Raw genomic sequence first — 15,066 nt, forward strand, 5'->3', positions numbered from 1 at the left:
GAGACAGCTAAGGTTTGTTTTGCTGTTGAAACTATGAACAACAATACTTGTCTTTTGTGAATTCCAAAGAAATTTCCAGAAACTCATTTGTTTTTATCCCCATCGTAACTTGCTTCAGCATCACTTAGATGCTATTTTCTATGGTTTAAAACAAAACTTTAAAAGTGTTACTTAGTGTAACAGGAAAATTATCTTAATTGATTTAAAATTTATTTACTGGATAAAGAAGGATTTCTTACTCTTCTTAGTTAATTCCTGCTGAATGTTCTATCGTCAATGTGGACTATACTGTTGATGATTGTCTCGTACATAGATGGTAGTCTTTCTTCTTTTGATCGAAAATTATCACATTACTAACTTTTGAAGCACTCCTTGTATGTAACGAAAACTGAGTGAATGATATATGATTTAAAAAAACAAATTGAAATTTAGAGCAGATAATTGTCATGCATTTCGGACTCGTCCGTAATCTTTTTCGTATCGACTCCGTCAACGAGAAGTATTTCGACTTTTTCCGTGTCTGGAGATAACACGAATGAACTTTGCTCCTCATCTTTTTTCTTTTCCTCAAGTCGTTGGTGTTTATGGACTGAAATTCCAATTTTGAAGAAACAAAATCACAAAATACTATTTCTTTCATATGTTACTACCTTGCAAATTTGGCTCATTCACAGAAAATGAGCAATGGTCTGCAACATGCCGCCCGATGGAGGATTTCGTGAAACCGTCGGTTTTTTCTGAAAAAGAGAATGAATTAGTGATAAATGATAATTCGCTGAGTATTTCAGGATTTCAAGAAACAGAATGTAGTCCAGATTTCTACATCTTATAAAGTTTCCTTATAGAGTGACATCTCCTTTTTACGTTTTCCTTCTTTGCCTATTGGATGCATATATACATGTTAAGGATTTCAGTTTTTTAGTATTTATTTACCTATATACCTATGTACCTATTTTTGGCATTTCTTTTCTCTGTTCTTTTTGAGGTTTCGCTTAATTCTTTTTTAAATTTTATCTTTGTAGGTTAAACCCGAAAAATATAAATAAAAGTGACATAAATAGCAAATTCCTCTTAAAGGAATTGGATATTGCGGAAACAAAATCCGGTTTTGGATCTATTGAAAAAAGCGCGAACAAAAGTTTTACACTCAGCACTTTACGCTCAGCGCCTAATCAACACCGAATTCAATCCTAAATAACAAACTCCTCTTCCCTTCGGCACAGATGCGATCCCTACAGATTTTACTCAGCTAATCTTGTTCTCCACAAAAGACATCAACTTCTTGCAGAGTCTTCTACCAAATACTTCCTTAGCACATGAGAGATGTTCAACGATTCGAGGAGGAATACGGAAATATTTGAAAATCTTAAAGGACCTTTTCAAACATCACTTGGATAAATATGGATTGCTATCAACTTTTCTAAAACTTTCATTATTCTTTGGTGGGGTCCTTTTAGTAACATTCAGTACGACTTTCTACTTCTTGAAACGTTGGCAAATTCTATGGCAGCCCTTGGCTGAACGTTTTGACAACTTTTTCCATCTTCACACTCAAAGAAGCGCCTGTAAGAAGTAAAGTTCAGCTTAGTTCTTCCCATTTAGAGCAACTCTTTGCTTTTCATCCGTAAATCAAACAAAGAACTTTGTTAGGAAAGTATGGAACATGATAAAGGAGCAACAAAAGAAGATGAAGGTAATTCGTACTACAAGAACTAAAAGATTGCTAAACTTCTGTCTGCGTTAATTTCAATAAATCTAAAATTAGAGGTCTTTTTTTCTGCACTTTTCGAAGTGTTTACACGGAATTACATTTCATACACCATTTCCGACTATATATACTAAATTTAGCAAAAAAAAAGAAAAGAAAAATCGGAAGAAAAGTTCGAGAAGAAAAAAAAACTCCTAAGCTTCAGTCTTCCACTATACGAACAATTTTATTTATTTGTTTATTTACTGTGTTCGACGCGAATGTGCATATCCGGGTGACTGGGATGCGTCTTCGACTACCGCATATGTGACATAGAAAGAGAGGAGCACGTTGACGCACGTCTGCCCGGCTATAAAGTTACGGTAATACCTGTCAGGACACGTACACGACCATTAGGCTTGACCTTGGAACGGAGAAAAGGTATCGCTTTAACGAAGCCTTCCCTACAATCGAAATAATACTTTTTTTCTTGTGATCCAAAAAACGCATATTTCATACCTGAAAGAATCATTCATCCAAGCATAAAGAATAGGATTCCAACAAGTTGCAGTCATACTAATAAGATGTACAATCAGGAAAAGAAAACTGAAGTGGGGCCTAATGAATTCATCCCAACGAAGATCTCGAAGAATGTTCCTAGAAGTAGCATGAAGCATATGTAGTTGAAGAAGAAACATATCTGAGAAAGCATATAAACATACAAGAAGTTGAACGGAAACCAGCAAACAGCGAAAATTACCACCATTATTACTAGCATACGCAGTAGCCGCTTCTTCCTGAAAACAAAACTACTTTCACCGCTACATCGTTATCTGGGGAATTGTGCGAATCCGCGGGAGTTCTCTTACATCACACAAGAACTTACGAACGTATTTTCAGTTATTTTTTAAAAGTATATTTAAAGGTGTAAAATATGAAACCATTTGAACTTCTGTACACGAAATGGAAGACTGAGCATTATTATTATTATTATTATTATTATTATTATTATTATTATTATTATTATTATTATTATTATTATTATTATTATTATTATTATTATTATTATTATTATTATTATTATTATTATTATTATTATTATTATTATTATTATTATTATTATTATTATTATTATTATTATTATTATTATTATTATTATTATTATTATTATTATTATTATTATTATTATTATTATTATTATTATTATTATTATTATTATTATTATTATTATTATTATTATTATTATTATTATTATTATTATTATTATTATTATTATTATTATTATTATTATTATTATTATTATTATTATTATTATTATTATTATTATTATTATTATTATTATTATTATTATTATTATTATTATTATTATTATTATTATTATTATTATTATTATTATTATTATTATTATTATTATTATTATTATTATTATTATTATTATTATTATTATTATTATTATTATTATTATTATTATTATTATTATTATTATTATTATTATTATTATTATTATTATTATTATTATTATTATTATTATTATTATTATTATTATTATTATTATTATTATTATTATTATTATTATTATTATTATTATTATTATTATTATTATTATTATTATTATTATTATTATTATTATTATTATTATTATTATTATTATTATTATTATTATTATTATTATTATTATTATTATTATTATTATTATTATTATTATTATTATTATTATTATTATTATTATTATTATTATTATTATTATTATTATTATTATTATTATTATTATTATTATTATTATTATTATTATTATTATTATTATTATTATTATTATTATTATTATTATTATTATTATTATTATTATTATTATTATTATTATTATTATTATTATTATTATTATTATTATTATTATTATTATTATTATTATTATTATTATTATTATTATTATTATTATTATTATTATTATTATTATTATTATTATTGTTATTATTATTATTATTATTATTATTATTATTATTATTATTATTATTATTATTATTATTATTATTGAAGGCATTAATCCATATGTATTTATATTATCCATAGTTGAGGTGAAATGCTTTAGACTTCTAACTTTTTCCCTACCCTTTCCAGGCTTTGATAGTGTTCCAAGTGTACTAGTCAACATCTTCAGAGAAAAAAAAAAAACAAAATGACCGGTCTCACCGGCGAGGCTTGTTAAACACTGGGTTCTAATAGGTTGTCACTTAAAGGCATCACCCCACGAATCTGAGGTGGTGCAGATTTCAGGTGGATTATTCGTATACAGGATGGGAGACTACGGAGAAGGGGGTGATTCCGTCCATTTCTTCCTAATTGCCGTAAAAAACGGCCCGGAAGATACGGCTTCATTCGTTTTGGCGCACCATTTTGTACAAGAGGTTCGATTGGAGCGCGCCACTCTTGTGCGGCGCCGCATCTTCCGGGCCGTTTTTTACGGCAATTAGCAAGAAATGGACGGATTCACCTCAGTCTCCCATCCCGTATACGAATACTCCACCTGAAATCTGCACCACCTCAGATTCGTGGGGTGATGCCTTTAAGGCGTATGAGATCTACATAGTGTGGAATATTCCTACGTACTCGTGTATGGATAATGTTAAGGAAGTACACGTAGGACGTTATGGCCCAGAGAACATTACAAGCAGCAAACAGTCATTAGTGATAGATAATCACTCATTTTTGTCATTCATGAATGTATTTCGGATGCAAATCTAGGATCCATCTTATGTCTAATTCCAAATCTTTTATTAGCTACGTGGTCGCAAGCGACTCGCATGGATATAAGACATCCGTATCGGATCAGAAATGTAAGGATTTGGATATAGTAACAGGACGATTTTGTTTTGGTGCAGATCCCTAAGTACCAAGCGACAGCTGGTTCGTAATTGACTCCACGACAAGCAATGTGTATCCGAGTGCTGCGTTGTTTGTCCATTCGGTAAAACTGGAGATTGCACGAAGATCGGAGTAATCTACCAGATAGAATGACTGAAATGCAAATGACATCTCTATTGGAGAAACCGGAAGGAGGTTGAGGCTGCGTATCAAAGAACATTTAGCTGAAGAAAGATGTGGGAGTTCGATAACACTCTTAGAATGACAAAGGAATGAAAGACGTGAAGCAAAAAGGTCTGAGTTAGAGTGGACAGCAGTAACCCCATGAGGAAGAAATGTCTGCTAGGATGGCATTAGCAGAACTCGGGACTTCTGCTAGGAAACCATCAAAGAATAACAAAAACAAAAAGTTTCACTAGTTACTTTGTACCTTTTGATCCATGAGCAGTTGTATAATATTGTCCCACAGGTAGTTCCTTAACACTATCCAGACATCAGTATTTAAGGATGTTGCGCAGTGTGTAGATCTTATACACCTTGGTGATTCGCCATCCCTTTCGACGATGACACTGGTCACTCATCTTTCGTGGCTTTTTTGCGTGGTGTGCTTCGAACAATATCGATGCTTCTCAAGGAGAGAGGAGGAACTTGACGGAATATGCATGGCATCAGTGACCTCGAAGCATTTTCAGACCTCTGATAAAGGCGAAGCTGTTAAAAAGTTAGGTCATTGATAAAGTTTCACCGAAACCGCGTTGTGATAACAAGAAAACATAATACAGTGCACAATTCATAATGCAGAGGTTTCAGGAAGAGAGGACTTAGAGGAACAATTCTATTCAACTAATCCCTCGTGTTAATTTTTCCCATAACAACTCCTTTGCTTCTTTAATCCTCTTCTTTAGTTTAATTCAAATTAATTTCTTCATTTCTTCATTTCTTCATTTCTTCTACGAAGAGAATGTACTAACAACTCACAAGGAACATGTTGTACCACTGAAATAATTATGCCCTTAAAAGAATCGTTACGCCATCAAATTCTTTTTTCCTAAAAGTTCAGGCAAAACAAATGTGGTGTGCATCAAAAGTTAGCTTGTGAGGAAAATTGAGGTCGACCTGTTCTACTGAATCGAGAAAGGAAAGCAAAATTGGGTGGTCCAATGAAAAATTCAAAGAAATTAAATGGAATTTATTAGATTTGATGCAATATAAGTAAGGGAAATTCCCTCTGACAATGATAACCAAATATATGGAACATATGCTCCAAAACTACAGAGTAGCTCAAATTACTATTTAATTGACTTGGAAATCATTTGAAAACCAATTTCAAAATTCAGTTGAGCTAACATCAAACATTCCAGAAAAAAACAGAATCAACTGTTCACACAACAATACTTTTTTCTGGTCTTACATATATCCTTTGTTCCTTATCCGTCGTTTACCCTTACATGATAAATTCAGAAAGAGGGACATGACTTTAATAAATCTTCTTGTTTTTGACTGTATAAAAAATGTAAATTTGATTATTTGACCGAAAAAATTCAATTCTACTGCTGATCCTGCATCCTCAGCTTCTTTTATGTTATTATTGCAGTACATCCTCTATTAAAACAAAATAAAATTGCTTGTATAAGAGGTCAAAGGACCAAGGACATGGAATTAATGAATCCCTTTCGGATGTGTCAACTTGCAGAGCAGTGAGCAAATATTTGAATATTTGACGTAGAAAAAAAGTCACTCTAATATTCATCTAATTGGAACACATATCAAGTTTAATCTCATTTTTTTCAACGGATAAAAACAACGTTTTATCGACAGTTATTGTGTAGGATATAGGTTACTAATTAAGGAATATCTTTTTCTCTAACTTCTTTTCATGTCGCTTACAAGGCTATGAATTATTAATCAAGCTACATGAGTGATCGTGTTGCATGCGCCGGGCAGGTTTCTGCAGAGTGAAAGTCCATAGAGCATTGACACCTTTGCAAAAGTAGGCATTTGCATTCTTAACTAAAAAGATAATTGAAATAAGATAATAGAAATTCAGAGAAAGATGTTTAAATCGCATATAATCTTCCAGAATTAATTTTAGAATTTTTGAAAAAAGGTGTTCGAAACTCTCATTAATTTATCTATTTTTGTAATCTGAAATTTTTCCATTTTTTCTCACCCACCACTTCTTTTTGTTTTGTTGATTTTTGAACAAATTGAAATGAGCATTCAGGGAAATTGTCGATGCTGAGTTCTTGTCAATAATCAATACAATACTAATACTATTTGGGGCAGCATTTATAAGCATCACAACAGAATCGTGAAATCCTTCCTCTAGTCTACGAAATGCAGGTTTAGTTAGTTCTTCAGGGACTATTTTGCCCAATGACACAATTATTTACACATAGAGGATTGACGGAGTGAGACCTTGAAAAGTGGTCCGCTTATAAAATTACCAAATAAAGCATATCCTTATCCTTATCATACGAGTGATGAAATACACTTTACGAGATTTCATTTCGTCAATTCTACGGCTGCAGTGAGTCTCCCCAACGAGTCAATGTGTGTCTCAGGCACCAGAGATGAGTAAGACAGCTGAATTTTCGAGCGGTATTTTGAGTTCTTGTTATTGTACGTCGTAAAAAGAAGAATGTCCTCAATCTTATTTACTGCTGCGAGAACTCAGCTTTGGAAATTTTCCGAACCCCTCGAATGAATGACCTTGTTTTTTTTACGGAAAAAAACTGGATAATGTCTACAGTTTACAGGGATATCCGACAACGTTGGAGAATTTCCTTTTAATTGCACTTGTTGTACTTAGATAACTATTTAGTATTAATTCTTTAGGTAATATTATGATTACATTAATTCTCTCAACTAAAATGGTAGAATTATATGCTGGCTTATATTCGAGTATTGGATGCTCAAAGACGAGCACAGATTTTGAGCAAAAACATTTGGGAAGTTAGTACACCAATTTTTTTTCACCCAGTAATTCGATATCTTCATCCGCGTAATGAAGAAAAAACATAACCTGCATATGATATGAAATTAAAGCGAAGTGGAATGATCAGACTGATCTTTGGTCTCAGAAAATCTTATGTGAAGGCCTCCAAAGCCACTGTTACATAGTAAAAAAATACGGCTACATGAGACTCCGGTTTTCGACTTTATTTTAGCGAAATCCAGAATCAACTAGCATTAAATTGGGAAATAACATATTTTTCATTGACAAAACCATAGATCAATAACAATATTGTCATGAGATACCTGTTTGTTTCAACTGCACGTTCCCTCGTCAGGCGACGTCTCCCGTTTAGAAACGACCAAATGCTGTGATAGCTGATTCCAATTATTATGAATGGGACGATGAACTAAATGTTACAAAATCACTTGAACACCACCACTAAAAGGCAGCATACCAGGAATCTGGCGTGGTGAGGGAATCCGCAGGGAAAGCTAGAGATGGGGTTGTAGAGTGCAGGATCAAGGGTGGTTTCGCTCACCCCTCCCTAATCGTACAAAAAAAAACGGCGTGGGAACCGCTTTAGTTCCTACGAGAAACGTTAGAACGCTCCTCTATGTATACGTTCTGGTCCTCACTGGAAACTCTTCACTAGTTTCACTTGAACAGGCAGTCGAAGGAAGCTCATCGGCTTTCGACCGCGGCGCAGCTGGATGTGCGGCGTGTACAAGGATGGCGCGGAATCGTTGTGAAAGACGAGGTCAATGACGCTGTTTTTTTTTTTACAATAATTAGGAAGAGATGAGCGGAGCCACCCCTGATCCAGCAATCACAACCCCATCTCTAGCTTGTCTAGCGGATTCCCTCACTACGTCAAATTCGTGGTATGCTGCCTTTCATCACGTTTAACGGTCACACAAAGCAAAAATCATTTCTGTGGATTAAGATTAATGCTTTTATTTATTTTTATTTAGAAGATAGGGAACTTTCTTGAATGAAATCAGTAGACGTACCTGCAGTGCCATCACAATCACCCCGTAGATGCTTTTAATTCGCCTCATAGACCAATACTCACTACACACCCAAAAATTGCAAGGCTCTTTGATAAATGTAAGTCTCATATGATACGCATACGGCATCACTAACAGTAGTGACAACAACCAAATCAATGTCACAACCAAAATACAAGTCTAAATTATGCATTTATTACTTGTAAATAAACTGCAGCGTGAAAGAAGAACAGTAAAATTTTACCCTCATTGACATTCTATCGTTGATATTTAACGAGCTAGAATGATGAACAATCACAAAATAGCGATCCATTGCAATTGCCATCAATGTTAATGTGCTTATAAAAATGCTTGTTCCTGGAACAATAAATGAAAAGTTATGGAATCGTTACTGCGGAGATGCGATTCTTTTTATAGTATGTATAGTATTAACGACGCTGCTGAACAATCATTCAATTTTTTCTTCTTTAATTTAGGTGGCCTAAGCGTACAATGGAGCGCAGTGCAATTCCTGTACATAAATTTCTAATAACAATGTTATTACTATGCAAAAATTCCAATATTTAATATTTTCAGGAACGTTCTCAATACCTATACTCAGAAGCTGCTCCAGCTAGGTATGAGAAGAGATATGCACCGTTTTTTTTTAATGAAATTACAGTACAACACCGCTACTAACTTGTGTCCCAAAATCCGTCGCAAAGTGTCGGAATTCTTGGAAGTGGTCAAAATTAAATTTTGAAAGTACCATTCGAAAATAAATGAGCTGCTGATTTCAAATATACTTCGAGAATTTACTTTTGACAAATGTGTGGCCTGAAAACGGGCAAAGTTTCCGCAAGCCCCGTTAATTACTTTCACACCTCCGCAATCCTGCCATTGGCATATCCCGCGGATACATCTCCATGGAAGGAAGGGGTGTTCATAGAATATCCGCTTATTTCTCTGAATTGGACGAAAAGTTTATTACATCCGTAATCAGGAGGTTATTTAGAGCATTTTGGTACCCCACATCATACGTTGATTCCTCCTCGGAAATTTTTCAGCAAACAACTTGTACTTGACAATAGTTTATATTGTAAGCTTCTAGCTTTGAAAATGTCTAGTTTTTCCAGTGTCAAACTTACAACATTACTCTATTTCGTTATTTGGTCCAATTTTTGAACAGCTGTCAACGGTCTAGAATGAACGCTTAAGTCTCGCGATTCGGTACTTGCTTAGAACTCTCCTTCCTTTACGAGAAGTGAATTAGGCGCTAACATTGGATGAGAGCTAGACATGGTTTTTGAGTGACTAAATTGAGGAAATTTTTGTCTGTTTTCACAAAACAGATATTTTTGCAGCCTCTATGAATTCTTTCAGTACCTCAAATAGCCAGTTCTTCTCACAAAAAGACCCTTTTTCGAATGATGTTGAATTCACTTTGCTTTACAAACTTCAAAATTTCAACACTGACTCCGCCCTCTTATAGAGCAGGCGATATTCTATAGCTGGAATGGTTATCGCGGCCCAGGCACCGTCTGCCAGGCATCTCACACCTTCGATAGGTGAGTCCTCTGGCGATTCGGCGCCACAGAGAGACAATAAGGTTTGAACATAAATGAACAGTGACAACAATTCTAAAGAGTTCTCAGTTATCAGAACTATACAGCTTCAATTTCACAAGCTTTCGGAAAGAAATACAAACAAACGAAACAAACCTCCTCAAAAAGACAGACATGTAACAAATTAAGACGTTTTATGGAGGAAAAAATCAGAACTTTTTAAATTTTTGGATTTTTCGTGTCTTGCAGTTCAATTCGAATAATATTCTCCGCCCTCTTATAGAGCAGGAGATATTCTATAGCTGGAATGGTTATCGCGGCCCAGGCACGGTCTGCAGGCATCTCACACCTTCGATAGGTGACTCCTCTGGCGATTCGGCGCCACAGAGAGACAATAATGTTTGAACATAAATGAACGGTGACGAGAATTCTACACAGTTCTTAGTCATCGGAACCATTTACTTTCGAATGGTACTTTCAAAATTTAATTTTGACCATTTCCAAGAATTCCGACGGTTTGCGACGGATTTTGGGACACAAGTTAGTAGCGGTGTTGTATGATTCCAGATTGAAAATTCAACAATTAAAATATGTGTTTGTGAAAATTCATCACCGGTTTGATGGTAAATTTCGAAGGAACTCTGGTTAAACATTAGGAACAATAGCAAAGATTAAGAAAGAGGAACTAAAGGATTGACTAGATACAAAAATCAAAAAATAGGGGTAAATTGCAGGGATCAGATTTGATCTCAAAATATGTCAGGGTAAGGTCGACATAACAATACTGACAACACTGACAATTTAGATAATAAAAAATATGATTATTCCCTTTGATCTTGGTGGTTGGACAAAGTTTCTGTCACAATCTCACACATCCTGAGATCGTGTCTAATATACATGTCCTTGAGAGGATATATACAATGAAATTGAAATCAACGGCACTTTTATTTCCTAACACTAGAGTTAAATATCATTTTGTTTTGTTTACGGAATTTCTGTGCAATGACGTATTTGGCTATTTATGCTTACATGTATAAAGGTTACACAAAGTATAATGAGTCTGGCGTAATCAATGCGCCACCGCGTTCGCTTCAAGTCGGAATCGTTTGAGATTTACAAACCCGCAACTAGCCTGTACAGTGACTTGCGGTGGCTGGCCGATGTGTCAAGTCAGTGTTTTTATCCTCCCAGACAAGTCTGGGACCAATTTATCGATCCCGGAGGAATGAGAGGCTTGGTTTGCACTATCCCAGTTTTCAACCATCGATCGTGTGGCTATAACGGACCTCTTGCCGACTGCACCACACCCGCTCCATGGTACAGTTATCAATTTGGTGGAACGTTGTCCGGAAATTACACCTATATGGGTGTAAATTTGCACCAGAATTGGAATTTTTAACTAGGCTAGATCTAGAAAATCTAATATAAGCAACATTTGCACTCAGGAATGTTTGCCATGAAACGTCATGCAAAACTCATTTATTAGAGTTTTCGATTTGTACAGCTTTTGGTACAGCTTTTTGGTATTGTTGTAAATCCCTATTACTGTTCCATTGGAGTATAACAAACCAACATTTAGAGTTATATGACAGTTACTAATGAAATATAGTACAGTGATGAAGGAAATGAGAAAATAATTCTAGTCAGACCACAACAAAATTGAAAAAAACCGCGGAAAAGGAAACAAACCTTGAAAAAGTGGAAGACCATGACACAGCCATCCTCCCCATATCCAATGTCCCACGTAGGTATACATGGGAGTTAACCAAAGTGATCTGAAAGAATGGATCAGGATAGGACTCTCAATGGGGACTAGCTTCGTCTAATTACAAAATTGCGATTGCAAATATCTTATGAAATCGTCAGCTTTATTCTGGATATACAAAGAAATAGCAAATAAAGCCAGTAAGTAATCGGCAATTTTTCTTCGAAATACTCACTTATTTCTACTTACTGTTTGTTTACTTGTTCACATCAATATTAACACACACTTAGACAACCACTAAGATTGAGTTTATGAACGAAATAAATCTGAATCTTTTTTCAAATTAAAATTTTAAGCTGATCTTTATTACTCTGAGAAAGTACTGATTCTTGTCCAATTTCATGGGATCTTTTGCACGAAGAATTCAGGCGGAAGTTCTCAGAGTGCACTGGAGCAATAACTTCTCTAGTGAACATACTTCCAGTAATCCAGTAGAGCATGAAATGTTAACTTGTTCAAATTGCTGTTTATTTTTCGTTTTTGATCTACATATGCAGCGAAGCGATAGTGTTAGTGAATCCTAACTGACTTCTCGGATATATATATATATATATATATATATAAAACTGCGGCGTACTACATCAGTACAAAGGTGAATTAAACGAGTGAACTAGTAATAAAAAACTAAAGAGCAGCAATAAACAGTAAACGGACACTTTGACCGCTGAAGGAATGTGCGATGTGCAAAGGAAAAGAAAAAAAAAAAAGCCGAAAAGCATTGTAGGCCTTGATCAAGAATTGAAATCAGCAGATTTTTTAGTTTTTCATTATTCGTTCATCTATAACTATAACTCTATAACTGGCTAAATTCTAAAATTTTTTTGTTAACTATCAAAAAAAAAAGGAAAAGAAAAACTGTAAACTCACGTAAAGTTAACCAGAAGATCTGATATAGCTAGGTTAGTGATGAAAATATTTGTGACAGTTTGCATTCGTTTGTTGTTCATTACAACATAAACAACAAGAAAATTTCCGGATACGGCCACCACGAATACTGTACAGTAAAGTAGGAGCATTAGTACTCGTACTGCTAGAATATCCATGAGATTCTAAAACAAACAGTTTATTTTTCTGTACTACATCTATAGATATTAAGCGTATCATTCAGAAGAATTTTCGATGCTGAGTTTCCTTAAATTGAAATAGAATCCCGGAGATAGTCTGCAAGAATCAGCAAAAACGTGGAGAACTCTAGTCAAATTCGGAAATGAAATGGGTCCGCAATATCAGAGTGATCAGTATGCCCGACGAAACAACCCTTTACAAACACTTACTCGTAGGGAAACCATGTAATATGAGTTTTATCACAACCGTAATGGCGTTCTTCGAGGAGTTCGACCATTAATCAAACCCCAAACGTTTTGTTTTTTATCATTGCAAGCTGTAAAGAGTAGCGTAGTTTGTCGAGTAAACCGATCTGTTTGGTGCTTTTGATCCAACTCTGGAACTCTAAACTCTGGAATGTAAACTCTGTAGAGGAAGCGGCACAGAAAGGAAACGATTCTGAGTAGACCCCTTTTCATTTCTTAGTAAACAAAATTTATTCCTTTTGAAAACACGAAAATAATGCATTAGAGATTTTAAAAAAAAAAACAAAAAATCTGTTTTTGCAGTTTTCTTTCTCATGAAAATCTTCTACCTCTTTTCGAGTATCATTCAGATTTTCTTCGCCATTGTAAAAAAGTAAATTGAGGAATTTGGTTGAAATTCGTGAGAGGAAGTCAGAATATTTCTCACGTACATTTTTAATTCGACATGTGTTGACGTAGTTTGTGGCTTGTTGTACCATGAGCAGGGTATCGTTACTTAATGTCTCCATATCTGAAACTTTTTGAAAAAAATTATAGTGTAATGCAATTCTGATACTTCAATAGGGTTTAGAATAAAACCAATTTCGACGAATAATTCTGAAAAAAAGACTTCCAGATGTAAAAAAATGCTCGATAAAATTAAAATTACAAAGAAGAGAAAAGAAAAGATGTGAGTCAGAGAAGCGATAGATGGTGAATATTCCACGATATCACATAACGCCGAGCATATCCTGAGTCGCTTATATGTGTGCACATGTTCATTGGATACGTTCAAGAAACTCCGTAAAATCCGTGAAGCAGAGATCGGAATGGACACTTACTTTGGTCGTTGAATTTTATCCACAAATTCGGAGGTAAGAAGAGTGAGAAAAAATCTCAGTCATACTTCCTGGAACAGCTATGACCTCATCTACTTCATTCAGGATTTGTCCTGTCAACATACATTTTCTTCAAAATTACATCACCCAACAACCCTTAATATTAAAGGGCTGCTTTTAAGGTAGAAAAAAATGTGGGGGAAAAAGAAACATGCTTTTTTGAAGAATACACATTAATTTAGTTTAGAAATACAATTTTACAAAAAAAACGTGGGGGAGATCGCCTAGATTTCGTTTCCTGCGTGTATTTTATGCTAGATTAAATAACAACTTCAATTTTCTCTTACACTCGTCATTAAAAGGAGCAAACTACGCAGACGCAGTGAGGGAAACCGCTGGATAAACTAGATGTGAGGTTGTGATTGCGAGATCAAGGGTGGTTTCCCTCATTTCTTTCTGGTCATTCCGAAATAAAACAGCATTAAAGACCTAGTTTTTCACGACGACTTCAATTGCAACGCGCCATCCTTGTACACGCGACGCATCCACCTGCGCAACGGTCGAAAGCCGGTGAGCTCCCCTCGACTGCTTATTCAAGTGAAACCAGTGAAAAGATTTCAGAGAGAACTAGAACGTTTACATAGAGGAGCGTTCTAACTTTCCTCGTAGGAACTAAAGCGGTTCCCGCGCCGTTTTTCAGGGCGATGAGAGAGGGACGAGCGAGACCACCCCTGATCTTGCAATCTACAATCTTATCTCTCCCCGCCGATTCCCTCACCACGTCAGATTCGTGGTACGCTACCTTTATGGTACAGGAAGCTTAGTGTACTAGCAAATAGCAAGAACTAGTTAGTGAAGTTTTGGTTTTAGTTTTCACAGAGTTTATTTATATAGAGTATATTGAATATGCATGTGGAGTGAACAGACAGTAAGAATTGAGATATACGTGTTAAAAATTTTGTAGGAATTTGAATTGAAGAAAGTTCTGGAGAAAAAAAATGCAAGGTAAGTGAACAAGGTGAAAGAAAGGATTGTACTTGATTTGTAATATAACAGATGTAATATAACAATGTAAATGACAATAACAATACATACAAATAGTAATATATTTGTAATA

General features: G+C 34.4%; 2 protein-coding genes across 4 annotated transcripts; one reads left to right on the forward strand and one right to left on the reverse strand.

Annotated features, from left to right (window-relative positions):
• Positions 1–428: 428 nt before the first annotated feature.
• On the reverse strand, positions 429–13,640 carry RB195_021838 (uncharacterized protein; the record flags this gene model as incomplete). Of its 3 annotated transcripts, XM_064208749.1 has the most annotated exons (9): positions 429–589; positions 651–737; positions 2,078–2,206; positions 4,576–4,699; positions 8,516–8,692; positions 8,757–8,869; positions 11,746–11,831; positions 12,689–12,870; positions 13,563–13,640. In XM_064208749.1, the coding sequence occupies 9 exons, from the start codon at positions 13,638–13,640 to the stop codon at positions 429–431; spliced, it is 1,137 nt and encodes a 378-aa protein (XP_064064630.1). The 3 variants fall into 3 exon arrangements, with proteins under 3 accessions (XP_064064630.1, XP_064064631.1, XP_064064633.1); XM_064208750.1 differs by lacking the exons at positions 2,078–2,206; positions 4,576–4,699; positions 8,516–8,692; ... (2 more) ...; positions 12,689–12,870; positions 13,563–13,640 and adding an exon at positions 950–962; XM_064208751.1 differs by lacking the exons at positions 429–589; positions 651–737; positions 2,078–2,206; ... (3 more) ...; positions 12,689–12,870; positions 13,563–13,640 and adding exons at positions 6,452–6,551; positions 7,808–7,911 and having other exon boundaries at positions 8,516–8,563.
• On the forward strand, positions 1,657–3,754 carry RB195_021839 (uncharacterized protein; the record flags this gene model as incomplete). The annotated part of the gene is made up of 2 exons (XM_064208752.1): positions 1,657–1,693; positions 2,664–3,754. 2 exons carry the CDS (start codon positions 1,657–1,659, stop codon positions 3,752–3,754), a joined length of 1,128 nt encoding a protein of 375 aa, XP_064064632.1.
• Positions 13,641–15,066: the final 1,426 nt, after the last annotated feature.

This window comes from Necator americanus, chromosome X (genome assembly GCF_031761385.1).
Source record: "Necator americanus strain Aroian chromosome X, whole genome shotgun sequence".
Classification (NCBI taxonomy): Eukaryota; Metazoa; Nematoda; class Chromadorea; order Rhabditida; family Ancylostomatidae; genus Necator; species Necator americanus.